We start from the raw sequence: 13,205 nt of genomic DNA on the forward strand, positions 1-13,205 counted from the left end.
TTTCTGTGTAATGACAATAGTTTGTGAATATTTTTATTTTTTATCAGCAGCACTAAATTGTCAACAGTGTTGATCCTTGTCAACTGTATTACAGTTTATGGGTAACACAGTTGACATTTCAGACATTTTAGGGCTTTGTGCAAACTGCTGACCTTGGACTAGTTAGTACATGACCTTGATTAACTTGTGTTTTTATGTTTTTTCTCTACATATTTATAAATATAACATGTGACACAAGTTCAACAGAACACGTTGATAACACAGTTGACAGTCAATTAATCTACTCTATCGATAAATTATTGAAGAGGAAAAGTTATGACTAATCTGAGGAGCAAAACATCACATTTACCAAATCAGGCAGCACAAAAACAGCAAATTCCAGTGTAGAATATGACATTTTTGCAAGATATAAGATGGGTATCTGTTGGATTTTTGCATTAAATGAATTAGAAATGTACCCTGATATAAAAATGATCATTGCTTGAAATGAAAAGTTATTGAAAAATTTGATTAATTATAGATTGAATCACAGGCCTTCTGTGTTGTTCATATAGCAGTTTAATTTATCACAGATTTATGATTTGCTGCCTTACCACAGTAGCAGCAAATCTCCAGAGGTCATTATGAAACATGATTCATCATTTCCCAGTACTGCAAGGATAAGAATCGAACTGATAATCTCAGATTTGGAATATTACTTATAATCTGGTATTGCCAAACATGAAGGGCGATTAGAATTACCCATGATACTTTGTAAACAACAACAGAAGTCCTTTGGTTTGGCTTTAAATCAAAGCATCGGTGCAGACACGTAATAACATTCTGAGGTCTTGGTTTCATTTCCTTTAAGGTTTACATAATTCTCCCAAAGCATGACAGGATTTGTGAATCTAGCAGAGAGCGCAAGATGCTATGAACTGCTCTCATTTTAAAGGTGACCTATTATACTTTTCCAAGATGTAATATAAATCAGGTGTCCCCAAAATGTGTCTGTGAAGTTTCAGCTCAAAATACCCCACAGGTCATTTATTATATCGTTTTGAAAATGCCTATTTTGAGTGGAAGCAGAAACATGCTGTTTTTGTGCATGTCTCTTTAAATGCAAATGAGCTGCTGCTCCCCACCCCGCCCCCTTTTCCAGAATAGGGTTGTGCCTTAACAGCTCATAGCTCAAATACTTTGCCAAAAAACATTTCTTTTATTTTGATTATCTTGCCTATCACACTGAAATCATGCGTTTTAAAACAAAATTAATTGAAACTTCTAATATATGGTTTTCTGAGCGCACGCATCTGAAGGACGTGCACAGAAAGCAGCTGTCACACATCATGTGAGTACTAAACTAAACTTCTCTTTCATGTCTTATTGCGCTTAAACTGTCAAATACACACAAGTTTATATTAAAAACGAGTTACAAAAACAGTCAGTTATGTCTGTGAAGGTAAACAGCTGGGAAAGAAATTGCATGTTTATATTAGATAGGTGTAGTTTTTTGGTTGTGTGGACTTTCAGTGGAAAGACAAAAATGCTGAGAAAATATCTTCATTTGTGTGCTGAAACCTGAGGATGTGTAAACTATTCCTATTCCTTTAAATGAACCGTTTATTTCTGTATTACTCACTTGTTAAAAATGGAAACACAAAATGCTTTAAAAAAGAAAAAAGATGTTTATTTAATGAAGCACAAAAGTAAATTAGAAACAGCACCATTGGAGGATGACATGAAATACGGAGAACTGATCTGAAGAATCTCAACACACTCCCTCCATAGGTTCAATTATATCTCCCACTGAAACACAGAAAACACATTTACCCTCATTATCCTGTTAATGTCAGTTTATGAAAAGATATGGCAGTTTCCTAAGAACTGTCATTAACAGTTATTTCACAAACATCTGTTACCTGTGGTCAGATGTATGAACGAATCCTGTGCAGTATGGTTAGGTAGCGAGATCCCCATGGCTTTTCTAATACCGTACACGCTGCACACATCAGCAGGGGTCACCTGACTAGTCAGCTGGGCCAGGTTACCTGTAACTTTCTCCGCTGCAAGAAAAATGGTGGGGGTTAGAAGTTATCCAAACCGTACAAAATATATCTGCTTTTAAACAGGTGTTGAAACCCACAGGTCTGTTAATGTGCAACAACACTCCCTCACTAAAACTTCTTGGGTATGGAGAAAAAAAAAAAAAAAAAAAATCTCACGAGGCAGGAAAAAAAACATCCCTTCCAGTAAGTGTTTGTCTAGTATTTGAAAGAGTGAGAGCAGTGAACCTCTCATCACAGGTCATCTTGTGTGTTTGTGTGTGTACGTACCGAGCTGCAGCTCTTTAGCTGTAGGAGCCAATAGACAGATGATGTTTGGAGGCTGTTTAGCGCTCAGTCTCTCTTTCTGAACCTTCTGCAGCTCCCTCAGCAACACTGTTGTCTCATCCAGCTTCTGCTGGAAATGCTCTGCTTCTAATGAAGGAAAAGGAATTTTTACTGAGATTAATCAGTCTGTGTAACAGGTGGGAAAAAATGTTCCCGTGTGTTATTGATGTGATGCCTTCCATTCCACTGCTGAGGGAGAAGGATCATTATGATTTAATTAAGCATAATAGACATGAAAGATGTGTTTCCAGAAATCATTAATAAACTTTCCATAGGGTTTGATCAGACGTAAAATGACTAAAAGAGATTTAGAATCTGTATTTCAAATGAGACAATTTTAATTACGGGATTTTTACCTTCTGAGTCAAAGTTCTCAGGAAGCAGGTCAGGATTCAAACCCACGGAAGCGAGAGCCGTCACACTATCACCGCTGCTGGGTTCTGACGCAACAACCTACATGGACAAGCGTGAAAAAAGGAGGCATGGGTTGGACTGAATTGAAAAATGTATTAAAAACATTTATGAGAAGACTTTAGTGTAAAGTCAAATCATGTCAATTTTTTTTATTAGACTGTGTGTGTCCAATATGAAAGCCAGGTTCTGACACGAATCAAGAATTTTTTTTTTTTTTTTTATAAACTCAAAAGGTCAAAATGCAGAAAACTTACAATTGTGAGTTTAAATCATGTAATTTAGAAAAAATCCAAATTGTGAGTTTATATCTTGCAATTCCGACTTTTCTTAATTGCGAGTTTATATCTGCTATTCTGACGTTTTTCTTCACAATTGCGAATTTATATACAGACTTATTCACTAACTTTATAACTCACATTTGTAAGTTTATATCATGCAATTGAGAAAAAAAAGACAGAATTTCAAGTTTATATCTTGCAATTCTGACTTTATAACTCGCAATTGTGGATATATCATGCAATTCTGAGAAAAACTTAAAATTCAGACTTTTTTCGCAATTCCAGGTTAATATCCCACTATTCTGATTTTATAACACACAATTGAGTTTATATCACACGGTTGAGAAAAAGTCAGAATTCAGAGTTTGCATCTCGCAATTTTGACTCGCAATTGCGAGTTTATCATGGAATTCTGACTTTTTTCTCAATTGCACGTTTATATCCCACCATTCTGACTTTATAACTCACAATTCTGACTTTTTTCTCCCAACTGCAAGTTTATATACAGACTTATATACTGACTTTATAACTCACAGTTGTAAGTTTGTCACGCAATTCTGAGAAAAATTGCAATTCTGACTTTTTTTCCACAAATGCAAGTTTATATCCCACTATTCTGACTTTAAAACTGTGAGTTTATCATATAATTCTGAGAAAAAATAAGTCAGAATTGCAAGATGTAAACTTTAAATATACAGATACACAACCATTCACTGTTACACAATTTCATCAACCGCATGCTTATATAATTGTGAATTATTACAGTGAATTTGCATTGCATTTGCCTTCAGTTCAGTGTTTGCACCTGTTCCACACAAATGTATTATTGTTTATATGGCAAATAAAATTAAGTTAAATGAATTAGTTACATAATGTACTGACTGCTGTATTATTCGTTCATTTCTCTTCCTTGGATTTTTCAAAAGCACAGTCTAACACCTTTCAAGTACATCTGGTTGGGAAATCACCAGATAAAGTGCTTGTTCTCTTCCTTCAACCATACCTCCTTCAGCGGTCTTGGCTAATGGATAATACATAATTTTACCCTATGCAATATGTGAAATTTTAACTGCTAAAAACAGTGTTGAACAGTAGCACCACCCTGCTGAGCCACAGTCAAAGACGGCCTTCCACACACACGGACTAATGCTGCAGTGTGTTCATAGATGACTTGTGCTTACCTTTCCCTACATCTACAGCACATTCGCACACACACAGATTCGTGTGAGTTAAGGAGGAAGTCAAAAGCGACAGGGGGAGAGTGTGTTTGTGTGTGTCTGGGCAAATATTCTTTCCATTAGTGTGAAAGTTGGTTGGAGTTGTTGACACAGCTGCTGCAGAGCAGAGAGCCTGTGGTCCGCACTATGCCTTTAAATAGCAGGTTTGTGTCTTTACTTCCACTCAAGTGGCCTATACACTAGTATGCACTTTTAGACATATGAAATGTCATTTTTTGAGAACACGAGAGCATTTTACCTCAGCGTCATCTGTTGTGTCTGCTTTCTCTGCAGGCTCCTCTATTGGCAGATTATCCTGAGAAGAACAAAAATCATCCTATCAAAACCAGAAATAGGCTGCAAAGTTGTAAAGAGTTCAAAACGGGTATTACACAGTATGTCATTTTAGTGTTATATCATGCATTAATTTTGACAATTATGGGTATTAGATCAATGAAGCATGTGTAGCGAGGTTTCTTACGGTTTCTGTTTCTTTCAGTTGTCTTGAGTGCTCCCCACTCGTCAAAGCATCCAAAACATTATCTGCTAACCTGCTCATGTGTTCCTCAGATTTAGTCAGGTAATCTGCGATGCTATACATAAACACATACAAATTACATTTATGGAACACAGGGGTTGAACAAGGGCTTTATTTTTTGACTTACTGCTAAACCCACTGTTGTTAAGAGGCTTCTTAGTCATCTAAAAACGATCAATGGATACATTTCATTATATGGCTGATGCCAAACACACACACGCACCTTTCAGATTCTGGCTGACTGTTGTCCTCTCCGTAGAAGGAGTAAATGATATCAGAGTCCTCTTTGCTGATGTTTGCAAAACTGGAGTCATATGTAGGTGCATATGAGGTGAATGGGCCATAATTCATATAGGCAACTGCAAAGAGAGAGAGAGGCATGTGGGGACTTTTACACATTCATTGAACTTCAGACTGATTCCAGCAAGAACATTTTCCATCAGAGGAAATACTGAATACAGTGTAAAACTGTGATTCTCAGCCTTTTTGACTTTACAGCCTCATATTGTCAACAACATTCAAAAGCTCCTTAGCCCTAGTTTTGTTTCTGAAACTTATTTTAATCTATGGGCAATTTTGGTTTCTATAAATTAAGTAGAAAAAAAAAAAAAAGTTCCCATTCTATTTAATAACTGTTTGTACTGGATAAGGACCAAAGATTTTTACAAATACTTCTACCCAATAAAATAATTTAGAGCTTGGCATAAATTATATTATAAGATGTTCTTAAAGGGACAGTTCACCCAAAAATGAAAATTACCCCATGATTTACTCATCCTCAAGCCATCCTAGGTGTATATGACTTTTTTTTTTCCTTTCAGACAAATACAATTATAGTTACATTAAAAAAATGTCCTGGCTCTTCCAACCTTTACAATGGCAGTGAATGTCTGTTGAGATTTTAAAGCAAAATATAGGGCATCTGACATTTTCTCTGACTGTTTCGGTAAAAGATTTAAACATTCACCACACATTCCACAGATCGACTCATGTTACATGCACAAATATAAGTCTAACAGTGTGTGTTTGTTTGTTGAATTTCGGTCTCTGATAAATTCATTTACCCATTAAACTGTAGCATTAAATGCTAGTATGAATATCTAAATGATGTAACAGAAGAATAATGCACACATGAAGTGCATATGGCAAATATTTAATTTTCCTGAAATATTTTTTTTTTTTTTATTACTTGTATGAATGGGTATTTAAAAATATAAATTAATAAGTAAGATCTAAAGGTTCGAACTGACACACAAAGTGAATCGCGCACAGGACTGGAGAGAAAGTGGCCAGTCGATGAAGAAGGGTCTTATCTAGCGAAACGTAAAAATTAGTATAATTTAAGCACAAAAGCTCATGTAGCACAGGCTCTGGGATGTGCGTCCACGACACTACGAAGCACATCTAAGTTCATCGTCTGTATGGCGAAAAACTCCATCTTATTTTCTCCTACAACTTCAGAATCGTCCGACATTGTTGTACCTTTCTGTTTGTAAATAGCATTTGACTTACTTGCACTTTCTTAGTCTTTGTGCGCTTGCTTTGTAAACACTGGGTCTGTAGTTCCGTGTGACCTTTTGACGTGATTCAATAGTATGTAGTGTCGTGGTCTTGCATCCCAGAGCCTGTGCTACACAAGATTTTGTGCTTAAAGTAAAATTTTTATTTTTTCCCCAAAAAAAAGAAAAAAAAAAAGACAGATCGTTTCACTAGATAAGACCCTTCTTCCTCGGCTGGGATCGTTTAGAGCCCTTTGAAGCTGCACTTAAACTACATTTTGGAAGTTCAAAATCGGGGCACCAATGAAGTCCATTATATGGAGAAAAATTCTGAAATGCTTTCCTCAAAAACTATAATTTCTTCACGACTGAAGACAGAAAGACATGAACATTTTGGATGATAAGGGGGTGAGTTAATTTTTTGTAAATTGTTGTTCTGAAAGTGGACTTCTCCTTTAATAGTCATTCAAGATTTAATTATACAAACTTGCTAACAATGTGGCTTCGAACAGCACATGTTGTCCCTGAGCACCGTAACAACCTCTCATAAAGGTTTGCAACTTTACAAAGTAAACAATGATCCAAAAAACACTTAGCTTCTGGCTAATTAGCACACAAAATACCATTGGTATACCTCTACCGCTGCCTCACTGGAAGCTGTACCCACGTTCTCTTTTACAGTAGCGCCCCTCGGAAACAGGTGGATCTATCTGCATAATCCTAAATGTTTTGAGGTCTTATTCATGTCAGTAGCATGGCGGAACAAATAGCACACAGAAGTCTATTACTCAGGGTAAAAATATGAAAAAAAATGACAAAAGACCACAGATAACTGACAGAAAAAAAAAAAAGATATAGATGAGAACAAACTAAAGTCCACTGATTCAGCAGTGATTTTTTCCTACTGACAGCAGGAACAATTGGATTTTTCTGGCACATAATATTACATTCTTCTGGCAGTTGAACACTGGGTATTCAAACAGAGATTATAACACACCCCACCCATGATCTTCTCCACATGACTGAAGGTATGGCCAAAGAAGAGAGAGACAGTTTTTCCATGAAGTTGTTTTTTTCCAGGAATATGAGTCCTGGTTTAAACAGAGCAGAAATGAGATTCGACTGGTGGGAAAATGGATGGAGAATATATACATTACCTGGAGTGACCATGTTTCTCTTGTCCTCTTTGAAACCTTGAAGGGTGTTGATTCCAGTCTGTAGTCTACCTCCCATCATGCCCAATTTGACTGGGCAGTATCCTGGATCTAGCATTGAAACATGACAAACTGTACACATGTATTGTACTTATGTCTAACATTTGCTTGTTTTCTTGAACTCTCATTGTGACAAACCTCCAGCGCTCAGGTCAGCAGGGTTCAGAATGCCCAGAGTGGTCGAACCATCAGACTTCCTTCTCTCAAACTCCAGCTGCTCATATAAAAAACAACCCCAAAGAAACGTGACCCCCTCGTCAACTGTTATCTGACATCCTTGGTGAATGACCTCACATTTGAGGGATGTACGATAACACATAATTCATCCTATCTGTTGTTGTACTCCTACCTCACACTGCAGGCTTCTGTTTGAGAGTTTCCCACCAGACTCCTCAACAATCTTCTTGATCTCTTCCAGGTCTTTCTCTGCTTGGCTCTTCTGAGCATCATCCTTACTGTCCCTGTTACACAAACATTGAAGCAATTCTGGATATATTCATGTCATCAGTACTACCCCTTCAAATGGAAATAAATCCCCCATATATGAACCACATTATTCCTGAAATTAATTCCAGGCCTAATCAACTCATTATGATGAATAATATCATAATAGATCAACGTGTGGACCTTATTGGCCTGTTCTCAAACGCTACCCGACCCAGTGGACTAGTGTGCAGGAAGATGATTCATCCTCCCTGAAAAGCTACAAAGTGTATGTGTTCAAAGAGCGTGCAGCTCGTGCGATACAGATGGCCTACAAGTCACAACATGTTTAAGCATTCCAAGACTCTTGGCGACCTCAACAGCCAAGCCGATTTACGTAGGCAAGCAACAAAAAGACAGAGTAAAATAAAGAAAGGCAGTGAACACCCCGGCAACATCTTGGAATGTCTCACTGGCTTTGGTACGGCAGCAGAAGCCCTGAATGCAGATACAAAGCCATTGTGAATTGCTGCACAGATAGAAAACACACAACAAATGGTGAAAGGAAGAGTTTGATTATTCATTTGAATAATTTTACTGACTGTATCACTCATTTAAGTACAGTCACATTCCTTTCTCCAGGCAGTCATGATAAGCTACCATGATAAATAATGACAAATTAATCCTATTTAACGGCAGCCAATTAACATCCATGATTAAGGCCTGAAATTAACTCTTTTTCTGCTTCTTTTGTTACTGCAGCATTTAACTCATTAAAAATGCAGTAAGAGCAGTAAAACTGTGAAATATTATAATAACTTTTCTATTGTAATGTCTTTTAAAACAATGTATTCCTGTGAAAAAGCTGAATTTTCAGCAGCTATTACTCCAGTCTTCAGTGTAACATGTCCCTTTAGAAATCATTCTGATATGATGATTATTTTTTCTTTCTTTGTGACAGTATCACACACACTGATCCAGTCTTCACTGCACCCAACAAAACATGAAGACAACACAATATGATTTTGTTTCTTGTATATTAGTTCTGGTGTCCTAATGCAGGGAATATTTCAGATATGCATTTTCATCTGGAGTTCTGGAAAAAAAAACAACACATAAATAATGTGCCCTCAGAGGTTTTATCTAGAACGCCCATATTTTCCTTTGAGGAAAAGCTGTCGCAAGACACACACGTTTAGACAGATGTTTTTACATGTTGTGTCTTTGATTTGCTCAGGTCACTTATATCAAAAGCAGACTTCAGTTCTTAAACTTCTTCATCATGTATTATGATGAAGTTACAAATGAAGTAACCCCCCTGTGATTAATATAAACCATTATTTTAAGAATTCTTCTGAAGAAAAAAAAAAAAAAAAAAAGGAAATGGAATTGTTAAATTTTCAAAGGAACTAACTGGAAGGAAATTTCTCCAAATCCTCAACTCGAATGACCTTTGATGATAAAGAATGCCTGTTCACAACAAGAACATTAAATATAATCATTTTTTGACAGAGTTTAGCTCCAGCACACTTGCCTGGAAGTTTCTACTGAGTCTAAAGGTCTTGATCAGCTGGTTCAGGTGTGTTCAGTTAGGGTTGGAGCTGAACTCTGCAGGTCAGAGGGCTTCCACAAACAGGTTTGGGCACCCCTGTTCTAGACGAACTAGTCCTAGGTAAGTAATAAATTGAAACATATGATTCATACCTTGGTGTATCTTTGTTGCCTACACGGGGTGATTGGGAGTTGTCACTTGTGTCCATAACAGACGAGTTCTCTTTGGCAGCGTCTGATGTCCCGCCCTCATCCTCTCCATCCTCTGCTGAATGACTGCTGGACGTCTGCAGGCCAGCCATGAACTCTATGCTCTGTTTTAAACTGTCTAGTCTCTCCTAAATTCAACACACACATAGTTAACTTCCATATGTAAGGGTGAGACTTCCAACTTTGCCAGTTTTATGGATGTCACTTTATGCCTAAAGAGGTAAATCTTTATTCCAACAACCCTAGCTATAGACTCATGTTGTACACAGCACACCAGTGCCCTCTGGTGTTAAAACTGGTTTGATTTCACAAACCATACCTATAAGTCCCAATGCAATTGCTCAGGTTCAAACTCACAGTGCTCAAGATCTTCATCCCAGAGTGAAGAAGTTTCTTTGCGGCTTTGTAGTAAATCGTCTCTGGTTTGTTGTAGATCATAGCGTTCTCACACATCACTCTGAAATCCAGCTGTGGAAAGAGGATTACAGCATGGTTAACTATTTTGTGAAAATAAACAATGACCTTAACAATATTCAAATGTTCCAAGCAGCTGGAATATTCAGTTATTCAACTATTTAGTGGCAGTCTGTGACCTGGTTACAGCTGTGAAGATCATTTTACCTTGAGCTCCTCAAGTGACTGGTATTGCTCCTTCTTCACTTTTTCCTTCATGGTGCTGAAGTCCATAGGTCTCTTTATAATAAGAGAGTACCCTGGAGCGATCAGGTCGGTCACAGGAAATGAGAAGAACGCACTTGGATCCTTCCTGCAATAAACAGCAGTCAACAGCATTCGGCTTTCATTCGCAGTAATTATAGACAGGATTATGATCATACACCACAGAAATATAAGATAACATGGGTCCAATAAGGCACTCAAAAAAAGGACCACTTATGTCAATAACTTACACTGCCCTCCAAAAGTTTGGAAACACCCCTGGCAAAGTGTGGTTTTGGACGATATCAGCATAAATTCTTATTTTTTGGTGCAAATACATTAAAGTAACTTGACATTATCATTGAAGACCAGCAATAATAATTTTCATTTTGATTACATAATAATGGCAATATACACATGTCAAAGTCAGACATGCCCCTTTGCCAGCTGTGATGCCTGGTTACTCGTTTAAACTTGGCCCAGGTATTTTTAAAAGATTTTTGGTTCAGCACACCTTAATAGCTTTAACAACTGATTGCCAATTAAGTTTAGAATACAATGAATTTAGGCCCAGATTATGCAGAGCTGTAATAGCTGCTAATGCTGGATATTTTGATGAATCCAAAATGTACGTTTTTTTTCTATGTATAAACTGTTTATGTAATACAATATGTTTTCGTAGTTTGTGTTGTGTTGTTCTGTAATGTAATGTCCACAGGTTAGCAATGTGTAGTCATACCTCTGGAGTTGTCGGATGAGCTGACTGAGAGCTTCCTGTAGAGGCGTCTGTTCTTTTTCTGAGAAATTACAAAAGCCATAATCAACAGATAATCAGCACAAGAACGCAGTCGCTCAAAACAACATCATTAAAATAGATCGGTTCTAAACCATGAAAGGTTTAACAGCTCTACCTTGCATTTTGGCAAGTGAGGGGGTGAGGGGCTTGTCCTGGGAAACATCAGAGCGAGCAGGAGTTCTGCTCTGCTCATCCCATTCGGGATCCACAGAGTCTGGGCCCTTTCTTTTTTTGGTCATCTATAAGACACACGTAATATTGATTAGGATCCAGTAAGTAAACAACAAAAGTAAAGCACAAAAAAGTATTCTAACCTTTTTCTTTTTGTCAACTGGTGACACTGGAGGACTGGCTCTGTCCTTCTCGTCCTTCTTTTTCTTCTTCTTTTTCTTGTCTTTGTGTTTGTCGTAATCTACCGAGTCGTCGTAAACACTCTCGAGGCTGGGGCTGCCTGTGGTGACCTCATTCCCAGCCACTTTCAACACCAGCTTTAGTGGACGCTCTAAAAGACCAGACACACAAGTGAGTCGACTAATGTCAGTATTGTAATGTAATGTAATACAATAATATAATATACTGTCCCGTTCATTACGACAGTGGTACATGGAATCTGATTTGAACACCTGGTACCAGTCTCTACCAGTCAAAAGTTTTTGAACAATACGATTTTTAATGTCAAGTCTCTTCTGTTCACCAAGCCTGCATTTATTTGATCCAAAGTACAGCAAAAACAGTACAATTCGGAAATATTTTTACTATTTAAAATAACGGCTTTCTATTTGAACATATTTTAAAATGCATTTTACTTTCAAAGCTGAATTTTTACCATCATTACTCCAGTCACATGATCCTTCAGAAATCATTCTAATATTCTGATTTGCTGCTCAAAGAACATTTATTGTTATTAAGTTGAAAACAGCTGAGTAGATTTTTTCAGGTCTCTTTGATGAATAGAAAGTTCAGAAAAACAGCATTTATCTGAAATTGATTTTTTTGTAACATTATAAATGCCTTCATCATTACTTTCGATCAATTTAAAGCATCCTTGTTAAATAAAAGTATTAATTTCTATAATTTCCTTTCCTAAATAAATAAATACATACATACTGCCTCCAAGCTTTTGAATGTATCATGTTACAAAAGCTTTTTTATTTCAGATCAATGCTGATCTTTGGATCTTTCTATTCATCAAATAATTCTGAATAATTCAGGCTTGGTGAGCAGAAGAGAATTCTTTAAAAAAAAAAAAAAAAAAATCTTACTGTCCAACAACTTTTGACTGGTATTGTCTCTTTTTTTCCTGACTCACAGTGTGACCATAATCCCACTGAATTTAGTTACATGCTTTTATTTCAACTAACTAACTAAGAAAACTTTAATATCTGTTTTGAGAAGAACTACTTCTTCCATAGACTATGTATCAGAGTACAAAATCTCGCTTTTAAACCCACATAACAATTCAAAATCACTGTTTGATGCTCAATACATTTTCCTCTGGATCCAGTAGGAATTAGACTTAGTAATACATGTATGAAAATCAACCTAAAACTAATTCTGATGCTGAGTTTACTAATGTTTTGAGCAGCAGCTGCTAAAACCGCTAGCCAGCATGGTAGCTTCAAATAAAGCTAATGAGAAAACACATATTATTCTATATGAACTGGCTCAAATCGAAAATGTTTTATTGTATAACCAATACGCTGTGGACATGTAATATCAAACTACTACTCATTCGCTGACAGCATCGGAGTCTGAGTGCTGCTTCATAGCTCATCTGAGTTTCAGTCTACAGAGAAATATTCTCCAGCATGGTGAAGGAATCGTGAGTGACCTACCGTCGTGTGTGTGCTTCTCTGATTTGTGCTTCTTGTGCTTTTTGCCCATAATTTAAAGTAAAGCTGCTGGTTCAGTCAGGTCAGTGCTTGACCAGTCTGCTCTTTGTTTTGTGTCGGTAAAGACTGTAGGGCGCCTCTTTCGGAGCTACAGGATTCAAACAGCGGCGTCTATTGTTCGGCGGTGTCAATTACAGCTAGCGC

The 13,205-nt window shown here is 37.0% G+C and overlaps 1 protein-coding gene across 1 annotated transcript; it reads right to left on the reverse strand.

The window, feature by feature from the left end:
- Window positions 1-1,649: 1,649 nt before the first annotated feature.
- On the reverse strand, window positions 1,650-13,155 carry brd7 (bromodomain containing 7). The gene is made up of 17 exons (XM_051114151.1): window positions 13,005-13,155; window positions 11,484-11,671; window positions 11,285-11,408; window positions 11,113-11,170; window positions 10,338-10,482; window positions 10,074-10,184; window positions 9,660-9,844; window positions 7,882-7,993; window positions 7,671-7,746; window positions 7,476-7,583; window positions 5,043-5,178; window positions 4,763-4,874; window positions 4,541-4,597; window positions 2,729-2,825; window positions 2,316-2,459; window positions 1,902-2,045; window positions 1,650-1,788 (listed from the first exon to the last, which is right to left on the reverse strand). The coding sequence occupies exons 1-17, from the start codon at window positions 13,051-13,053 to the stop codon at window positions 1,751-1,753; spliced, it is 1,884 nt and encodes a 627-aa protein (XP_050970108.1). The 5' UTR covers window positions 13,054-13,155; the 3' UTR covers window positions 1,650-1,750.
- Window positions 13,156-13,205: the final 50 nt, after the last annotated feature.

Source organism: Labeo rohita, chromosome 7, assembly GCF_022985175.1.
Source record: "Labeo rohita strain BAU-BD-2019 chromosome 7, IGBB_LRoh.1.0, whole genome shotgun sequence".
NCBI classification, from domain to species: Eukaryota; Metazoa; Chordata; class Actinopteri; order Cypriniformes; family Cyprinidae; genus Labeo; species Labeo rohita.